A 19,699-nucleotide genomic window follows, 5' to 3' on the forward strand; every position below is an offset into this window, starting at 1 on the left:
CATGACTTATTTCAATAAAGTCTACAAAGACTTGAAAATGTAATTGAAATTTGGTGCCTGAATAATTTCAGCCTTATTATACCGCATCTGTATGAAATGGGGAATTTGTCTTACCATATATCGTGTGTCTACCGTGCTGCTAGAGAGCTGGGTGTCTGATGTACCATTAGAGGTAGTGGTGATCTGTTCAGTACAGCCGGTGGAGCGTAGGTAGCAATTAATTTAATCCTAAAGCAGATACCTTCATTTGATCAGCTGAAAAGCTCTCCAGACTCCACTGTCTGTATTGACTATGTCTCCCTTAGCTGTAATGACAGCTTACTCACAGCTCCTAATGAGCTACTTGCCTGGCGGACTCCCCAAATTAGGATGAGCCTCTAGGGCCACAGTTTTCCAAAGTGTGAGGAGTCAGGCTTCCTTAAGGCACATACAAATTTCAAATCTAAATCATATTGAATCGCAGAATCGTTAGGGCTGGAAGGGACCTCTGGAGACCATCCGGTGCAAACCGCCCTCCAAGGCAGGGTCACCTGGAGCAGGTGACACAGGAACGCGTCAAGGTGAGTTTGGAGTGTCTCCAGAGAAGGAGACTCCACGACCTCCTTGGGCAGCCTGCTCCAGTGCTCTGCCACCTTCAACAAAAAGAAGTTCTTCCTATTTATGAAGATACAAGTAATAAATTATAGACAACACACGTAGACTGAAGCGCCCCCCTGGCACTCCCAGGCCTGCCCGGCGGGCCCGGCAGGGGGCGCCGCCCGGTCGCCTGTCGGCGGCGTTTGGCCCATCGCGGCCACCTTAGCCCTCCCCATCGCGGCTCCGGCCCCGGCCCCGGCCCGCCGCGGCTCCTCAGGGGCTGCCCGACCTCGGGGGGCTGCCCGGCCTTGGGGGAGCTGCCCAGCCTCGGGGGCTCCGCCAGCCGCGTCCGCCGGCCGGGCCAGGCCGCTGCCATGTTCACCAGCACCGGCTCCAACGGGTTCTGTGAGTACCGGCCCCGCCAAGGTCCGGGGAGGGCGGCGGTCAGGGGTGGGAGCGCGGGCGGCGCTGCCGCCGCCGGCCCCGGGGGAGCCGATGGGCTTGGTCCCCTCGGCTGCACTTTTAAACTACGTGACGGCGGGAGGAGCCGAGGGTGTGTGTCTGTATCTGTCTATGTCCGTGTCTGTGTGTGTATATACATCTGCATACATCAGTATAGACCTGCATGCCAACATATGTGTTAGAAAATGCAAGACCCCCTCTTTTCTTAATGTGAACATAAACTTACTTTTTCAAACCAGTTTATTGGAACAAATATGTTCCCAGCTCTGTTAAGCTGAATTTGTACGTGCAGCATATGTAAATCATTCTATATTCCAGTGCTACCTGAACTGAATTCAGGGGTATTGGGGGTTCTGAGTTTGTTTACAGGACAAAGCATTTGCAGCGTCTGGAAGCGGCCGTGAGGAGCTGACCTGGCTGCGCTGTGCACTTTGGCACTACAGTCCCAAGAGCAGGCGGGGACAAATGATAAGTCAAAACTTTGCTGACTAACTGCTTCATACAAAATGGGTGGGAGTGTCGGTCTGCTGGAGGGCAGTAAGGCTCTGCAGAGGGATCTGGACAGGCTGGATCAATAGGCCGAGGCCAGAGGTATGAGGTTCAATAAGGTGAAGTGCTGAGTCCTGCCCTTGAGTCATAATAATTCCATGCAGCGCTACAGATTGAGGGAAGAGTGGCTGGAAGGCTGCCCGGTGGAAAAGGATCTGGGGGTGCTGGTTGACAGCCGCTAAACATGAGCCAGCAGTGTGCCCAGGTGGCCAAGAAGGCCAATGGCATCCTGGCCTGTATCAGAGATAGTGCAGGACCAGGGCAGTGATCATCCCTCTGTACTTGCACTGGTGTGGCTCCACTTCAAGTACAGTGTCCAGTTCTGGGCCCCTCAACTCAGAAAGGACACTGGGGGGCTGGAGTGTGTCCAGAGAAGGGCAATGGAGATAGTGAAGGGTCTGGAGCACAAGTCCTGTGAGGGAGGTGGGATTATTTAGCCTGGAGAAAAGGAGGATGAGGAGAGACCTTATCACTCTCTACAGCTACCTGAGAGGACGTTGTAGTCAGGTGGGGATTGGCTTGTCTCCCAGGCAAGTAACAACAGCAGGGAAGGATATAGCTTCAAGCTGTGCCAGGGGAGGTTTAGGTTGGACATTAGGAAAAGTTTCTTCACAGAAGGGGTTGTTGAACATTGTAATGAACTATCCAGGGAGGTGATAGAGTCACTATCCCTGGAGGTATTTGAGGAAAGACTGGATGTGGCACTTAGTGCCATGGTCTAGTTGATATCATAGAATCATAGAATCAGCTGGGTTGGAAAGGACCTCTGAGATCATCAACTCCAACCCTTGATGCAACACCACCATGGTTACTAGACCATGGCACTAAGTGCCACATCCAGTCTCATCTTAAAAACCTCCAGGGACGGAGAATCCACCACTTCCCTGGGCAGCCCATTCCAATGCCTGATTACCCTCTCTGTAAAGAATTTCTTCCTAACATCCAACTTAACCTCCTCTGGCAGAGCTTAAGACCATGCCCTATTGTCTTACTGATACTTGCCTGGGAGAAGAGACCAACCCCCACCTGGTTACAACCTCCTTTCAGGTAGTTGTAGAGAGTGATGAGGCCTCCCCTGAGCCTCTTCTTCTCCAGGCTGAACAGCCCCAACTCCCTCAGCCTCTCCTCACAGGAATTGTGCTCGAGTCCCTTCACCAGCCTCGTTGCTCTTCTCTGGACCTACTCCAGCACCTCAATATCCTTCCTGAACTGAGGGGCCCAGAACTGGACACAGTACTCCAGGTGTGGCCTCACCAGCGCTGAGTAGAGGGGAAGAATCACTTCCCTGGACCTGTTGACCACACTGTTCCTGGTACAGACCATGATGCCATTGGACTTCTTGGCCACCTGGGCACACTGCTGGCTCATGTTCAGCTTCTTGTCAATCCAACTCCCAGGTCCCTTTCTGCCTGGCTGCTCTCCGGCCGCTCTGTTTCCAGTCTGTTGCACTACATGGGGTTATTGTGGCCAAAGTGCAGGACCCGGCACTTGACCTTGTTGAACCTCATCCCGTTGGAATCAGCCCAACTCTCCAGCCTGTCCAGGTCCCTCTGCAGAGCCCTCCTGCCTTCCAGCTGATCGACACTCCCCCCCCAGCTTAGTGTCATCTGCAAATTTGCTGATGGTGGACTCAATCCCCTCATCTAAATCATTAATAAAGATATTAAACAGAACTGGGCCCAACACTGATCCCTGGGGGACATCACTAGTGATTGGCCACCAACTGGATGCAGCACCGTTCACCACCACTCTCTGGGCCCGGCCATCCAGCCAGTTCCTAACCCAGCACAGAGGGTCCCTGTCCAAGCCGTGGGCTGCCAGCTTTTCCAGGAGTATGCTGTGGGAGACAGTATCAAAGGCTTTGCTGAAGTCCAGGTAGACACATCCACAGCCTTCCCCTCATCCACCAGGTGGGTCACCTGAGATCAGGTTGGTCAGACAGGACCTGCCCTTCCTAAACCCATGCTGGCTGGGTCTGATCCCTTGTCCATCCTGTAGGTGCTGTGTGATTGCACTTGGGATGATCTGCTCCATAACCTTGCCAGGCACTGAGGTCAGTGCTGAGGGGCCTGTAGTTTCGCGGGGCCACCTTGCAACCCTTTTTGTGGATCGGCGTGACATTTGCCAACTTCCAATCATCTGGGACCTCCACAGTGAGCCAAGACTGGTGGTAGATGATGGAAAGCAGCTTGGCGAGCTCTTCCGCCAGCTCCCTCATCACCCTGGGGTGGATCCCCTCTGGTCCCATAGACTTGTGAGGATCCAAATGGCTCAGCAGGTCGCCTAAGTGTTTCCTCCTGGATTACAGGGGGGCTATTCAGCTTCTTATTAGTCTGTATTGTCTTTAGAGGTCTAAAGGAGAGAAATAACTCAAGAATCCATATATTTTATTTTACGCAGTACGTAGATCAAATTCATAATCAATGTTCTATGAAGCTAATCTACTGATTGATATTTCATTAATCCCTTTTCCCTTTCTTGCATTCTGTTTTTTCAGTGTTTCTAGACTGCCTCTCATTTCTTGATATTTTGATGTAAACAAAACTTCTTTTAAACTATAGAGATATTGACATGATTAGAATATTTTCAAGCTGTTTGCTAAAGATGCATTTTAAACTGGTTTTTGACTCTCATAGTGAAGAATGATTTCATTAGAATATTAAGTTTTTTAGAATATTAGGTTTTTTCATTAGAAAATGTTAAGTTTTGGACCTTTTTCATTCAATGTTATTCCTTTTCCCATAAAAATTTATGAAGCTTTAATTGACCCTATAGTCTATTCTGCCTTTTGTTATGTCCCAGACATGGTAACTGTGTGTGCTCGAGAGAAGATAGCTTATAATTCAAGTAAATGAATGTGTACTTGTTAAAATGAAGTTGTTGTTTAATATTCCAAACACTCAATATGACAGAATGTGGCAGAAGAGGTGACTGAACTGTGGTAATCCAGTGCCACTTAGCAGTATACTGATGTACTGTTTCTAGGAAATGTGTGAGGAAGACACTGTAGGTTCTTTTGGCACAGTTTATTTTTAACATTTATTTGGGAAAATCTTTGGCTGCATGCGTGAAAAAAATCTTGAATGAGTAAATTAAAAACTCCTGTATTTTGATTTCATCGATAAAAGCAGAACAGCTAACTGATTACTGCACGGCTACATTTCCAAATTTCTAGACCAGGAATTCTGCTGCATTTGTTTAATCTGAATGTATTTCGCTTTTGTATGAAAAAGTGGCCCTGAAATACTACTACTGACCTACCAGAGTAAGTTTAGATCAGCTAAGCTTTTTCAAAGTCCACTTAGCTCCTGTAGCTGTTCTGATCGTTACTGTTCTTTATTCAGGATAAGGTGTTCTTGTATTATGTACAATCAGTTGATAAAACAGTCTTAAAAAACAACATCTAGATTTAGCCGTGAATAGACTCTATGTTGAATAAACAATATTTTTCATAGTTATTAGCAAGCACAAATTGTTTCTGTATTACTTATCTCAAGCTAACTTGTTGGATCATCTGTACTATGGATGCCCATGGATTCTATCCTATTACACATGTCTACAAAGAAAAGTTCATTCCACATCCTGGCTCCGTAGTTCAGTGAGATGAAGGACACTGTCTTCATCCAGGGAACAGTCAAAACTTGTGAGTTCAGATTCCTCTTAAGTTTGACCACTTCTACTGAAGTTAGACTTTCTAGTAAGTAATGCTTGAATAGCCTGGCCTGTGCAGTGAAGTCCTTGACCTTGTCCATGTGCCATTTAAGGAGGTGTCTCATGGCTTTGAGCACTGCAGATAAAGTGAGTTCTTACAGAAAGTGTTTATCTAGTATTTCTTATCCTAGTTTAAGAGTTTCCTGGTATAAATCCTCTGTCCTACATCTCCTGTTCAGTACTAGCGTGTAATCACATGCATAGGCACAGGGAGTCTGGAAAAATAATGTTATAAGAAACATATATAAAAGCAAACCACTCCAACAAACAAACAGTCCAACCCCAGCTGCACATGAGCTAGTCCAGACAAGTAGGTCCTTCTGTAGGAATGATATGGTGAATTGCAGGCAAACACATGATAACTGTGTTGTGAGGTGACAACACACCTACTCAGTGCAGGACGTGCACCATTTTGGATGAGGAGATATAAATGTAGAAGTAAATATACCTGGTACGTGTTACAACTATGAGATAGGGAAGCCAGGAAACAAAGAACCCCACCATTGAAAAGGACTAAGACAGTTTGCCCTGGCTACGGGAAACTGTTTCTGTTATCTGAAATATTGGAGGAACCAGTATGCCCTGGGAAAAAAAAGCCGGTTCCTCTGGGTACTAGCAGGAGACACAGCACAGGCAGACCCGAATGACTTAGCAAAACACTAACTCAGTTGAGTTGACTTGTCAAACAACAATACCATGCGTTCAGGAAACGTGTTACCAGTGCCTGACTTTAGGGAAGGGCTTGAGAGGTGGGTGGGCTGTGGTGCCGGACCCAGACCAGTTTCTTGTGTTACAGTCTGCTGGTTACGAGGAATGCTGGTGAAACACTTCAGTGGTTCTGCAAAGGCTAAGCATGACTATGTGAGGTGACACTGGGCTGGCTGTTTGATGTACTGTAGTGCTGCTTAGTTTGCCAACATGCTACATCCCAGTAGCAAAGTGTGATACACAGAAAGGCTTTACCAACAGCTTAAACCAGATAGAGCAACACCAAACCTTTCTGCAGACATTTTAATCCCCTCCCAGTATTCTTCAAGCTATGTACATACTGCACAAGAGTCTAGTAGGAAAACCTATTCAAGTTAGTCTTTATTAAGGTAAAATTTGAGTCCATGTTTTAAAGCATAGCCACTTGTTACCTCTGCAAAATATTTCACTACTTTGCCTACTACACAAAAGCTACTTCTTATAGTAGGAGGGAGTAGAGTCCTTTGAACTTGTGTATAAGGATTTCTACCAATGCAACTTAGACTTTTACATCTCTGTGAACCTTGTAGTGCAGTACTAGCAATTTGTTAAAAACTCCAAGGCAAGAGGGAAAGACTGTGCTCCTCTGCTTGCATAACTGGCAAGACTGAACTGTGTTGTGCAGTGGTGTTGGAAAAATAAAAAAGCTATGTAAATTTAAAATGTTTTTTTGTATGACTGAAGGAAATATGACCTTGTATTGAATATATCAGACTTCTGTGCATAACAATATTACACAGTACGATACTGTATGGGAAATCAAATTAGCTGGCACATCAGCATGCCATGGTGCACCCTGGTTAGCCTGAGTCCTAGGAGCAGCACAGCCACATCAGGTCAATTAGCCATGCATTGAACGCCACAAAAATGTGGCTATTCTGCTGCAGCAGAGCTAACTTGTTTCAAGCTAGTGTGGGAATGTCCACATGGTCTTGTGGTGTAACCATACATGGTATTTCTGACAGCGTATACTAAAAGTAGTATGATAATATGCTCTTTGGTTGGAAGGAACCTCAACGAGGGGAACATTTTTGTATACTTCAACCTGTTTCAGTTTCTATTTCAAGTGTTGCTTTTAGGAACCAAGGTTTTGCTTTTTTGCTTGGTTTTTTTTTTTCTTTTTGTATCTCCTCATTTTTTTATAGTTTGTAGCCTAAGCTAAACCCAGAAGTTTTCTAAATAGTAAATGTATAGGTAACTGGCTTGATTACAGTCTTACCTGTGCCTTTTAAAAGTAGGTTTAAAGCATGATTGCAGTTGGTTTCTTTACTGACTTTCTTAAACTAATGTTATGCATCTCTCAGCTCCTGCTCTAAGTTTATAAGCATCTGATGAAAAACTGTTCCTGCGGTGATACTCTTATTGTCTTCAGTTGCAATGAAACGTCACTGTCGGTTGGTGAACTTGCTGCAGGTTCTTGGGCAAATGTTGGAATACAATAGATTAATATCTGCATGGTGGTTTAATGCAGGAAAAACAACCACCCAAAATGCAGATTCTGTCAGTGTGTTTGGGAAGTACTGTGCATTCAGATGTGCATCAGTTATGGTTTAAAAGACTTGCTGATCTTGTGTATCAGCATTAAAAAAAACCGGGTTTTGTGTGTTTTGTGCCATTATAGTAGCCCCCAGCAGTTAATTGTCTGTATGAAAGTGATGTGTCTGCCTTATAGCAGGTGGGTTAGGGAAGATGATAGTGGAAAAAGAGTTTTTACAAAGCATATTTCATCTGCAGCTGTGGTGTAAGCTCAGAAGGGATCCCCACAGAAATTGTCCTGAGCTAATTTCTGCAGCCACTGCTCATTAGCTGGTGTCAGCTGTCAGGTCCTCTCCCAAGTCAACACTTTAGTCTCAGTCCTGGAATAGCAGTCCAGGAGGTGAAGTTGTTTCCTCAAAAGCCCTTCTGAAACAGTGGATTAGTCTGGCTGTCTGTTTTGACATGCCCATATGCTGTACATCTTCACCTGGGAGTAGTGAACAGGCAGGGAGCAGGAAATAATTTCAGAAACTGTAGCTGTTGCTGCTACGACAACTTTCTTATTCTTATTAGTGCACTGGTGGCTTCTGAAGCTGCAACTACATGAGCAGTTGTGCCATAAACCTCCCCCTCTGTGACAGACGGACACAGGTATTCTTAATTCTGTGTTCTGAAAAGTGGCACTGGCAGCTAGAAGAGTAGTAGGCTGTGGAAGAGGAGGATTTGTGGGCTTTGCAATGGGTGGAATGTGGAGACTTAAGAGTTGATTTTCTTATTTATGTCACATTTGGGAACAGCTTCACATTGCACAATGGTAACATGAAAGTTGGGACACTTGCCTGTGAGATTTTGAGGGCAGTTTTGGGGGGAGGCTTCACTGCAAAGATCAGCAGTGAAAGCTAGTTGCTTGTTCTTCATCACAGTGTGGGCGTGTTCTGCTGGATGCTACAAAATTTCTCTTTGCACTTAGGTGGAAGCTCCGTAGATGTGTTGCAGCACCAATGTTATTACTGGCTGCTGTTTGAAAGAATTGCCACTTTGGGATTGCAAATTTATTCCAAGGTCTTTGAAGACAGTATTTGATATATTTTAACTTTCAGGGTCAAAATGAGAGTTTATTCTTTCATTCTACTTGCCTTATATGGTATTGAGGCACTGTGTTTTTCTCTTTGTGCAGGTTTGCACAGGTGCTGCCAGCAGACACTGGTGCCCTGGTAGCTTGGTGGTACATGTTTCCATCTTGCACATGGTTGTATACCCATTAGGCTAGAATTTTGCTTTCTAAATTCTAAATTCCCTTTGTATTCTAGGTAAGGAATTTGGCTTGAATGTCAGAATGCCTGATTGTGCACTATCTGGGATTGATAGTCATTTTTGGTCTTACTGGCTGAGACATTCCACAGCAGTCCTTGATAAGGATCTATATGCTGTTAAGGGGTAAACTGCTACATTGTGCAAACACTTGGGAAAAGCATTTCAGAAGTTGCATTATTGTATTTTTCAAGTTCACCAGAGAAGAATAAACTTGTCAGCCACGATGACATTATGAGGTGCTTGAGAGTAGAAGTTTCCATTACTCACGTGATGTTCCCTGTGGGTGACTGTCACATTTATGGGTTAGTTACTTCTGTGGTTTTTCACTTGATGACATGTCTAATATTAAGTACTTTTCCTCTATACCAAGGTTTAAAGTGTCTAAGCTGAAAGCTAAAAGGAGGCTCTTAATAAAAATGTATATTCACACTTTTGGAGAAAACAGATAAGGTTGGTTATTTTTGAATGCTTTCAAATTAGGAATTAACTTGATAGGATAAAGTATTTCAAGTGTGTATTACCTGTAATGTAACAATAATCTAATGATATGCAAATTGCAGTAAAATCTAAATATTAAACCTCTATAGAAATATATAGTTATGATGGGGATATCTAGAGGTATTGTTGTCACCTTTCTTGTGGTAATGTGTTCCTTATGTGAAAAGTATTATGGGATTAAGGAGGTCTTGTAAAAATGTGTTCAAATTCATGAAATAACGTAAATGCATTTGATAGTAAAATAACAAGTCTTATCGAACTTTGGTTCAAAACTGTTTACTGTTACTACTAGTACAGTTCTTCTGTTTTAGGCTATTTCAAAAATTTGTATCCTGATTATAAAACTGACCTTTTCACATCAAGGAATGCTAATTTAGCTAAGTTAAGTTAGCTAAAGGAGCCTGAGGTTTCACGTGAAAGGTGGACAATTTTCTTGCATTAAAAAAAAAGTCAGCCAGACTTTCTGCCATAATGTGTCTCAAACAACCATAAAAGTAAAGTTTATGGTTAGCATAGTAACATCAACCTGCGTCAATCCAAGTCACTGCCTAACTTCTATAGAAGGATAGTTCTTCAAGGCGTTAATTGCTTAAATGGAGTAAGGAAAGTGCATCTTTATATAATGAACTCAAAAGGTATGGTCGTGGACTGAAATAAGAGTTTTAAGTACAAGTTTTCATTGTGGTACACATAGAAAGAGTTGTTTTCTTCGCATGGTGAGCAACAGAAGACTGCAGACTTCAAGGTTCTGTGAGCTGAGAGCAGCTAACAGTGCCCATCAAAGTTGATCTTGATGTCATCAGCTAATACTTGAATGAGGATCACATCTAAATTATGTAGTAAGAACCGTAGTTTCAATGGCAGTGGGATTGTGCCATAATTAAAATCTTGGCTTTGGTGCCTTTTATAATATTCCTTCTCTACCAGTTCACTGTTCTAGTGTGCAGCAGATGTTAATGGAATCATTCATGGCAGTCAGTTGAATCTGGACAGGTACTAAATGTTTCCTGTATTACATATTTTCATGCAGTTTTGTTCTTCCTATGCTCCTGCTCTTTACTTCCCACTAGTACTTTCAAAGTCATCTCATCATTCTGTTTTTTATGTAAGAAGAAGAACAACAGAGCTACAGATTTCATAACACCCTGGGAAAAACAATTGTCTGAAGACGAGTGGATTGTGTGCTATAGCTGAGGTGTTTGGAAAGGAAGTAAATATGATTCAGGTTGCATGTGTGAAAAAGAGAAAAGTCATAGAATTAAGTAATATTTTGGAGTCTTTGTACTGGCTTCAATTGTTGGGCAAGAGTTTGTATTTTATTGTATCACCTGCAGCAACAGAATAGGATGAATTTCTGGGTAACCCTGCTGGATATTCCACTTGGCAGTTTTTAATAAATGTGCATTGCAGATTTCTCTGTTCTCTGCTTGCTTCTGAATGTGCTTTCTGAAAGTCATGCTCACAGAGGGAAAGAAGTTGTGATTTCTCAAACATACTGATTCTGTTAATTTCTTTATGAATAATTGTAATGATTGAATGGGAGGAAGATGAATGTCGTGTAAATTAACTTAGATATGTTTCCTTGAATGGTGGATCCAAGTGCGGTGGAGAGAAGGTCAGTTTTTTCAGGACATTTATTCAGGTAATTCCTGCTTCATAGCCTCTAAGAAAAAAGCTAATCTTAATCCCTAATGCAAAGGAAACAGATGTGCATGTCAACTTTTCTAGAAAAAAGAGTGTTTATTTTATTTCCTGAAATGTGATTGAGCCTTAGGAGGGCAGCAAAGGAGGGCATGACCTCTATAGGTGCAGAGAACTTAGGTTTAATTATAGCCAAACAATTAATTTCATGAGACAGTGTTGGAAACAAAATGTCTGGTTAACATATAATTGTCATTAATATCTCTAAAGACATCTCTTTGTTTTAGTGTGTTCTTCCTATCTATTTGCAAGTTGTTGAGAACTTGGGAAGTCGTTGATCTAAAAAGTCAAGGTGGTGTCACTATTATGTTTTCCAGTCACCTGTTTAAATGTATCACTTTTTGCACATCAGAGACTTTTCTCTAAAATGGCTTTTTTTTGTTTGTTTGGTCTTCTGTCTTTAAGATAAAGCGCCTTTGTCGAAGAGTTTGTTACTAGTCCTAAGTGCCATCTCGATTCTATTGACTCTGCTCTTTCAACATTATCAGAAGTTCTTTGTGTATAACCTACAAGCTATAAAAGAGGATTTTCAGGTAAGAGTCAGCTCATTTTGTGTGAAAAGAGACTGCAAACTGTGGTCTTCTATGCCATTCCTCCCCCGTTTGTTTTTCCTCTGGTTCTTTCCCTTTGTTCGCTGTTGTAGATCAGCTTGTTCTTACCTTTTTTTTATGTCACCCCAGTTTACCACTTTTTGGAAAACATAAGAAAAACTGATCTGAAACAATCACCATAGCTTCTCACTTCTTTGTCTTGTCTGGGAAATGATTTGATTTGTGTCATTTTTCCTTTCAGACACTGTAATGTGGAAACTTGCTGTGAATTAAGTGTGATTTAACCCCTCTAATAATACAAGTATTTTGATATGAATGTCAATATCTTATTGTGCTTAGTTTTTGAGACTGAAGCGGGCTATTGTGATTGGGCTTTCTGATTATATATGGTTTATTTTAACAACAGAGGCCATAACTTTCATTCTGTAAGTTCTGGTTTAGTTAGTTGTGGAAAACTAAAATTTGCCTGTTGAATAGAAGGGCTGCTTCTAATTTGAAGATTCCAAGTGATGGAGTTTGTCATGCTCTTCAGTGCTCTGCTGAATTGGTTAATTTGTTACTCATTCCTGTTTCAAACTAAGATACTCTGTCTTTTGGATATTGTATCTTGTAAGGTTTTATTTTAAGCTTAATTAAGGATCCTGTAATATCGGCTCCAATTCTTGAAATAATGCACTTAGAACTGGTAAGTTCTGCGGGGATTTGTTTTGGGGTGTTTTATTTTAATTTTTGGAAGTGATGAACTGCTGCTCACCAGAGAAAGGGTCAGCAAATGCCTCTGTGTTTAGCTTACCCGCAGATTGTACAATTGCATTAAAAAAAAAGTATGTAGTCAAATTAATATCTTTGAGAATGCCAGCTGTAGCCTATAAGCTTTAAAAGATTATTAGACCTAGCTAGTGATACTCTGTGCCATGGCACTTTGTAATCTTTCTTGTCAAGAACAAGAGCTTTCTTGCAATAATGTAGATTACAACTCTACAAGAGCGCTACTTATATTTTCCAAATGTCTTTCTAAGGCTGTGCAGCACAAATACATAAATGATGTCTGCCTTTTAAAAATGTTACAAGCAAGTGTTTGGGGAGGGGGATGAAAAAGTCTGAGAAACTATTCAAGTTTTAAATAGAAATTGTGTGGATTTGGGTTTTGCTTGTTTATTTGTTTGTTTTTCAATTTGTCTTTAGTGGAGTTCTCTCTTTCCATTTGTTTGATCTGCTAAAAACCAGCAGTAGCTGTGTTTTATTCAAAGAAACCACCTTTACTGTGTCTTAAGCATAAATATTTGCAAGTATCTGTAAAACATATGATACTTTTATTGTGGTGTTTTGGGGAATTTGTGGGTTTGGATTTTTTCTTTCATGAGATTGTTGTTTCATTTATTCTCATGCCCTTTGGAGCAAGCTACATTCTATGTCATTGTGTAACTCAGGGATAGCAGATTGTTTAACTCCTGTCTGATTCTAATATTCAACTGAGAATTTTTAAAAGAAAATTTGTTTAGAATGAATTCATCTGCAGGGATGAGTTTAATAGAAAGGAATTTTTTCAGGGGCTGAACAGACATTTTGGATGTTGGATTCTTAAAGCTGGTAGGGAGCACAGGCAATAAAGCAGGCAGTTGAAGAAGAGTACAGTTAATTTGGAAAGCAAAATATGTACTGTCCAAAATGAAAAGATCTTCGTCTCCATATGGAGGACCCTTAAGAGCAGCGAAGAAATGTCATGTGTAAAATAAGGATCTTCATTACATTAGATCTATGTATTTTTAAAGCTAGCTAAAGCAAAGACCAGTTAGGCTACAAGCTTTCCTAGTCTGTGTGAGGGCTGTTCAGTTAATGCATGTCATGAAATAGTCACCTGTTAGGTCACAGCCCTGCTAGTTTGAGCTTCAGGAGGGATGGTACCTCAGGCTAGGTTTTAGCATTGGGCATATTGCCATGGGGCAGCTGCAACAGTGAGGTCTCAGTTCTTTCTTCTTGTTCAGTCCTTGGGTATGCTGGGGAAGTTAGAGGCAGAAGCCTTGGTTGAGGCCTGAAGACCTTGAGAAATGTAAGGGAGGTGAGAATGCCTAGCAGGCCATGGTTTAGGAAAGGGAGCAGGGGGTGCCGAAGCTGAGCAAGAGAGATGGAAACTAGCAAGAGAGATGAAGGGCAGCAAGCAAAGTTTCTGTAATAAGGATCTGGCAGTGTAATTGTGAGACTTTCCCTATGAACTTCGAACAGTCATGGCAATTGCTGGAGGTACCTGATGACCAGAGAAAGGCAAACATCACACTCATCTTTGGGAAAGGCAGAAGGGAAGATCCAGTTAACATCAGTCCCTCAGCCTTACCTTGGTCCCTGGGAAGGTCATGGATCAAAACTTTGTAGAAGCAATTTTTCAAGATGTGCAGGACACAAAGGTGACTGGGAGCAGCCAAGCTGAAGTGGACAGATTCTGTGGGTCGCGATCGGTTGCCTTGTTGGCAACAAGGTTTTTGGTTTTGTGCCCAATGTCCTCTCTGAAGATTGAGGACTACTTGGGATAAATGGGATCCACCTGACCAAGTGAGACAAAGGCATTTTTGCTAACAGGCAGGCCAACCTGGTGAGGAGGACATTAAGAGAGGAACAACACAAGAGGGAGATGACAACCTACAGTCAATTGAGGAGATATGGACTGGGTTAGCCAGCAAAGGATTGATATTAATGGATGACAGGATGATACAAACAGAAGGGATCTTGTAATCAGCAAAACAGGACTGAAAAGGACCTACTTCATAAATACGTAAATAAGGAAGTGCCTACGGGACAGCATTATGTGGAAGACTCTTGTGTTTTCTGGGAAATCAGCATGACTAGGTGCCTCTTTGAGGTGTCTGCACATGAATGCATGTGACATAAGGAACAAATAAGAGGAATTAAAGGTCATATGCCATTACAGGACTACAGTCTCACAGGGGTCATGAAAATGTGGTAGGTTAAGTCACATGATAAGAGTGCCTCAGCAGGAAGGTACAAGCTTGTTGGGAAGGACAGGCAGGGAAGGGATTTGCTTTTTATGTGAAAGAGCGGCAGAACTGCACAGAGCTTCATCTTGGGACATGAGGAAGTTGAGATTTTATGGGTCAGGGCTACAAGGCAGACCAGTACAGCCGACTTTGGTGGTGGCGTTTGCTACAGGCTATCTGATCGTGAAGAAGTAGATGAGACTTTCTTCAGACACCTGGAAGAAGCCTCATGATTACAGGTACACACCCACAAGTTTTGCAGGAGTTGGCTCATGTCATTGTGAGATCACTCTGTATTGTCTTTGAAAGGTCATTGCTATCAAGGAAGGTTCTCGAGGCCTGGAAGAAAGCAAATGTCCTTCCTGTCTTCAGGAGATTTGGGAAGTACAGGCCAGTCAGCATCTTCTGTATCACTGGGAACATCATGAAACAAGTTCTCCTAGAAGTAATTTTCAGACATAAAAAGAACAGTAAAATGACTGGGGATAGCCAGCACAGATTTTTGAAGTGGAATCCTCGACTGACCTGGTAGCCTTCTATGATGAGGCAGATGAATGTCTTGGTGGGTGATGGAAGATAAGTGGATGTTGTTTATTTTGATCTTAGTATAGCTTTTTACGCTGTCTCCTGTAACATTCTCAGACAAGCTGAGGAAGTACAAGGTGAGAGAAGTGGGCAGTGAAGTGGATTGGGGGCCAGTACTGTTTAGCGTCTTCATTCATAACTTGGACAGCAGGACGCAGTGTGCTCTCAACAGTTGATACACCCATAGTTCTGCAGGCATTTAGAGGGGAGAAGAGGGTCAATAGGAACCTCATGAAGTTCAGCAAAGGCAAATGCAAAGTCCTGCACTGGAGAGGAGTAACATCGTGCACCAGTACAAGCTGGTGGCTGACCAGCTGGAAACAGCTTTACAGAAAAAGCCCTGAGGGTCCTGGTGGAGAATAAAGTTGGACGTGAACCAGCAGTGCAGCATTGTGGCTAAAAAACCTAACAGCATCCTAGGCTGCATTAGGAAGAGCCTCACAAGGAGACCTGGTGGGATAATCATTCATCTCTACTCACCCTCAGTGACAACATCTGAAATGTTGTCCCTTGTGCTGGGCTCTTGTGCCGCATCCTACAAGACAGACCTTGACATCCTGCAGGGAGTCCAGCAGAGGGGCACCAGTCTGTTCAGGTGTGTAAGCAGAGGCTGACAGAGCTGGGATTGTTTAGCCTGTAGAAGAGAATGCTTAGGGTAGATCTTACCAGTGTGTGTAAATATCTGATGTGAGGGAGCAAAGAAGAGAGAGCCAGGTCAGTAAAAGGACAAGAGGCAATGGGCATGAATTGAAATACAAGAAATTCCATTTGAAGCAGAAGGTTTTTTACTGTAAGTCTGATGGAACAGAGGAACAGTTTCCCCAGAGAAGTTGTGTAGCCTCCATACTTGAAGATAGTCAAAACCAGACTGGTCGTGGTCAGTTAACATCCTGCTCTAATTGACTTTGTTTTGAATGAGAATGTCAGACTAGATGATCTCCAGAGGCCCTTTCCTATCCTCAGCCATTCTATGAAAACATGCCTGACCAAATGGTTGTGCTCTTCTATGAAACAAGTGGTGCTGCGGACGAGGGGGAGTCAGTGGATTTTACACACCTTGACTTTAGCAGGGTCTTTAACCCAATCTCCCTTTGTGTCCTTGAAGTGAAAGGGAGGTATGTACTGAATAACTGGAAAGGAAGATGGGTGGGAAATTGGCTGGACTCTCCATGGAATTATGGTCATTAGTACAAAGTCGACTTGGCAGATATTAATTAGGGGAGGGCCCCTTGGAGATTAGTGCTGGGACCAGTACTATTTAATGTATTTATTAATTACTTGGATGTTGGGATGCAGTGCACTCTGAACAAGTTTGTGCTTAAAGTTTGTATGATGCAAAACTGGGGGGAATGGTCAATATGTTGGAAGGTAGGGTTGCTATTCAGAGAGACCTTGGCAAGCCCAAGATATGGGATGACAGGAATTTCATGAATTGGAAAATCCTGCTTCTGGGATGGAATAACCCCAGGCTGCAACAGTGCAGGCTAGGAAGGGCAAGTGCTTGGGAATTAGCTCTGCAGAGAAGGACCTGTGAATCTTGGTGAACAAGAGGAGCCAAGTGCGCTCTTGCAGCCAAGAAGGCCAACCATTTCCTGGACTATTAGTGAGGGTGTGGCAAGTAGGTAGAACGTACTCCTGTAGCTGACAGTGTTCCAGATGTGTCTCACAAGTGCCCAGTTCTGGATTCATCTGTACAAGAATCACAGAATCACAGAATATGCCAAGTTGGAAGGGACCTACAAGAATCATCAAGTCCAACCCTTAGCCCTGCACAGGACCATCCCAAAGAGTGACACCATGTGCCCGAGAGTATTGTCCAAACACTTCTTGAACTCTCTCAGGCTTGGTGCTGTGACCACTCCCCTAGTGAGCCTGCTCCAGTGCGCAACCACCCTCTGGGTGAAAAAACTTCTAATATCCAGCCTAAACCTCCCTCGACACAACTTCAGGCCATTTCCTTGGGTTCTGTCACTGGTCACCACAGAGAAGAGATCAGTCCCTGCCCCTCCTCTTCCCCTCATGAGGAAGTTGTAGACTGCAATGGGACCTCCCATCAATCTCCTCTTCTCCAGGCTGAACAGACCAGGTGACCTCAGCCATTCCTCATACAGCTTCCCTTCAAGGCCCTTCACCATCTTCGTTACCCTCCTTTGGATGCTCTCTAAGAGCTTAATATCTTTCTTATATTGTGGTGCCCCAAACTGCACATGATATTCAAGGTGAGACTGCACCAGTGCAGAACGGAGCAGAGCAGGATAATCACCCCCCTTGAAGATATGAACACACTGGAGTGGATCCACCAAGGCAGTCAGAGGAGGTGGAGTGTTTGACATAGAAGGAAAGGCTGCGAGAACTGGGTCTGCCCAGCCTCAAAAAGAGAAGACAGAGAGGAGACACTTTATTGCTATCTACAAGTAGCTGATCAGGAACTACAGAGAAGCTGGAGCCAGGCTCTGCTTGTCTGCAAAGTGTAAGAGGTAGTTGACACAAGATAGAACATGGGAAATTCTGCCTAGATTGTAAGGATTTGATTTACTTTTTTAAACCATGAGGGTGGCCAAAAACTGGCACAGGTTTCAGAGAGATTCTAGAAACTGCATCCTTGGAGGTGTTCAAGACTCAACTGGACATGGTCTAGAGGAAGCTGATCTGATTAGAACTTCTTAGAACAGTTACAGTTGGACTAGTTTGTATCTGGAGGTTGTTTCAAAAATAATTTTTTTGTAATTCTAAATTCACTAAGGTTGTGATTTCCATTTTTATTTGTAAATGTAAACTAGGGACATAAAAGTGTCTTTGGGTTAATTTGGGTTAATTGTAGATTTGTTGTAACAGGTAGACATCTGCCTTGAAAATATTTTATTTTTGAAGAGACTTCTTGAACTCTTCCAGAACATTCTACTCTCTCTATTTCCCTTCTTAAATGTACATTTCTGTTACCTGACTCCAGTATTGCATTCACTAAGAGCACAAATTCTGTGAAGAATTTCCTTGAAGGAAGAGAGGCTTAAAATTATGATCATTAATCTTCCAGATTTGGAGACTTGTATGTGGAAGAACAGTATGTCTTGATTTGAAAGACACATTCTGTAGCAGTCTGCTCATTTACAACTTTAGAATATTTGAAAGAAGATATGGCAGCAGAAAATTTTCAGTAAGTTCCAGTTTTGAATTTCTTTTTTTTTTTGACAGAAACTGTTTTCTATGCTGTTTAGAATCTTGTAGTCTTGTATGAATACTGCAGCTTTATTACTAACATTTTGTATAGAAATATATGTTAAAGGGTTTTAAGAATTATTTGGTTTTCATAAATTTAAATTTATATTGATAATATCTTGCAGTCAGTGGATTATTCTAGTTACTGTTTGGAGGTTTATGAGTTGAAAGTTACCAAACCCATAGAATTTAATTTTGGAAACAAATCTAACTCTTCATTCTTCAATGTCTACACAAGTGGATTTGGAATTATGTTGTGTTAAAGATTGTATTTGTCTTAGTTGAACTGATATAGTGATTTTCTTATTTTTACTTTTATTTAGAGATACGTTAAAACCTTATTTTTAATCTGTTGAATTGATTCAAATTAACCTTTTTCTTTCCAGTCTTTTTTGCTGGGTGCTTGGATGCTCTCAGCTTTATTTGATCTTCTCCTTGTAGAAATCGCTCAGTATATATTTGGCATCACCATCAACAGCTTGCCTTCTGGTTTGTAAGTAACTTCTAATGGATTGTTTATTTTAGATATATTTTCAAGGGATTGTTTTCTGATGATTTTAATTAAAAAAACTTTCTTCATGTAACACTTCAAATCAAATTTAATCTTCTTTTGAACTGAAGTGTAAAGGTTCTTGACACAACTGTTATAATTTCAAACATTTATTTCTTAGTTATGATCTGCGGTTAATTTATAATTTATCCATATAATGATTAGTTTCCATTTTGTTAGTCCCATTTCCCCAGGCAGCATGACTGAAACACAGCTTGCAGTGTACAGATTGTTGCTGTATTTGTTCAGTCTGAATCGCTTGGTTTATTTCAATTCGTAAATCTGAAAACTGAAATTGGGTTGGTGCTGATTTTTTTCTTAAATCAGAAAGGCAACAGAACTGTAAGTCATGTCTTCTATGTTCACTTTTAAATGCATATACATTTCATGCTGGTATTTTGTATGTGTTTAAAAAATTGAGCGCTAGAACATGTTACTGTATTTAGTGCTTGCAGCTGAAGTTCTTACAGCTTTAAGGTGTTTAGTGGTTCAGTTTCTTATAACCTATATTTGAGATTTCTGCACTTAATAAAAGATGTGCATGTTACAGTAGAACCACAGAGCTTGCAATGCTTTGTGGTTAAGTTTCTGGCAAGTGAGATCAGCGTCATACAGACTTGAGTTTCCATATGTTTTACACTCTGAGGTAATAATAAAAGCTCTTGGAGTGAGATTTTTAATATTAAACACCACATTAGACCTTTTTTATTTCTACTTTTCCAGAGTGTCTGTTGAAAGTAGCTAAAGACTGATTTGATGAGGAAGAAAAAGCA

At 42.1% G+C, this 19,699-nt stretch overlaps 1 protein-coding gene across 1 annotated transcript in view; it reads left to right on the plus strand.

Moving 5' to 3' along the window:
- The first annotated feature begins 771 nt into the window (after nt 1-771).
- UBAC2 (UBA domain containing 2) overlaps nt 772-19,699 on the plus strand; it is a 98,286-nt gene continuing 79,358 nt past the window's right edge. Inside the window, exons 1-4 of the mRNA XM_027741045.2 lie at nt 772-981; nt 11,440-11,567; nt 18,195-18,314; nt 18,763-18,869. Coding sequence (XP_027596846.1) covers nt 951-981; nt 11,440-11,567; nt 18,195-18,314; nt 18,763-18,869 — 386 coding nt within the window. The 5' untranslated portion in view covers nt 772-950. The remainder of the gene's footprint in view (nt 982-11,439; nt 11,568-18,194; nt 18,315-18,762; nt 18,870-19,699) is intronic.

This window comes from Pipra filicauda, unplaced genomic scaffold (assembly GCF_003945595.2).
Source record: "Pipra filicauda isolate LSUMZ 115617 unplaced genomic scaffold, ASM394559v2 scaffold24_size8852520_pilon, whole genome shotgun sequence".
NCBI lineage: Eukaryota > Metazoa > Chordata > Aves > Passeriformes > Pipridae > Pipra > Pipra filicauda.